Source organism: Penaeus monodon, chromosome 28, assembly GCF_015228065.2.
Source record: "Penaeus monodon isolate SGIC_2016 chromosome 28, NSTDA_Pmon_1, whole genome shotgun sequence".
NCBI classification, from domain to species: domain Eukaryota; kingdom Metazoa; phylum Arthropoda; class Malacostraca; order Decapoda; family Penaeidae; genus Penaeus; species Penaeus monodon.
In genome coordinates, this window is record NC_051413.1 from 4,893,189 (window position 1) to 4,893,874 (window position 686).

Genomic DNA, 686 nt, shown 5'->3' on the forward strand with positions numbered 1-686 from the left:
GTACAGTATTATTTAAATAAAAATATCTCTCAAAATATTTCTGGTATAAATATAACACAAGCATATATCTATCATTTCAAATACACTAAAAAATGCTCTCATTGTTACTAACGACGATAAACAAGGAAATCTCTTTTCTGAGTGTATTTCTCAGCAAAGCCCATTCCACTCTCAGTGGGATCGGAAAAAGCAAATTCATCTAGAGTCAGGAAGTGGCTGGTGAGAAAGTTACTTCTCATTGCATCAACCAATGTTGAGGCAATACCCTTCCCTCTCTCTGAAGCCAAGACCCAAATCCTGCTAATTCCAGCCCATACTTTGTACCGTTTTTCAGAGCAGCATACTAACTGGCCACCCCCTCTTATAGGTGATCTTTGTGGGATCACCTTGTGTGCTTCCCTTATGGTCTCGGCAATAAGACAGCCAACAATCCTCTTCTCAAGAACATAAAAGAAGACCTTTGTGTTTTCTTTCACGCGGATCCCATTTTCAGCAAAGCCCAGCTCTTGGTCAACTAATTCTCTTATTTCCTCCACTTTACGCCAGCAATGCTGAGAGTCTGTAGGTGAAACCATGATAACCCGTCCTCCATGATGATCTAAGTCCCTTACTAGCCTTTCCTTCTTCCAACCCTGAAAATTATAATGAAAACAGTTAGTAGCAGCAATTACTTGGATAGGAATCAT

The 686-nt window shown here is 39.9% G+C and overlaps 1 protein-coding gene across 1 annotated transcript in view; it reads right to left on the minus strand.

Moving 5' to 3' along the window:
• Window positions 1-6: 6 nt before the first annotated feature.
• The window catches only part of LOC119591309 (N-acetyltransferase ESCO2-like), a 9,138-nt gene continuing 8,458 nt past the window's right edge, over window positions 7-686 (minus strand). The window contains exon 13 of the mRNA XM_037940035.1: window positions 7-632. Within this exon, the coding sequence (XP_037795963.1) occupies window positions 108-632 (525 nt within the window). The 3' untranslated portion in view covers window positions 7-107. The remainder of the gene's footprint in view (window positions 633-686) is intronic.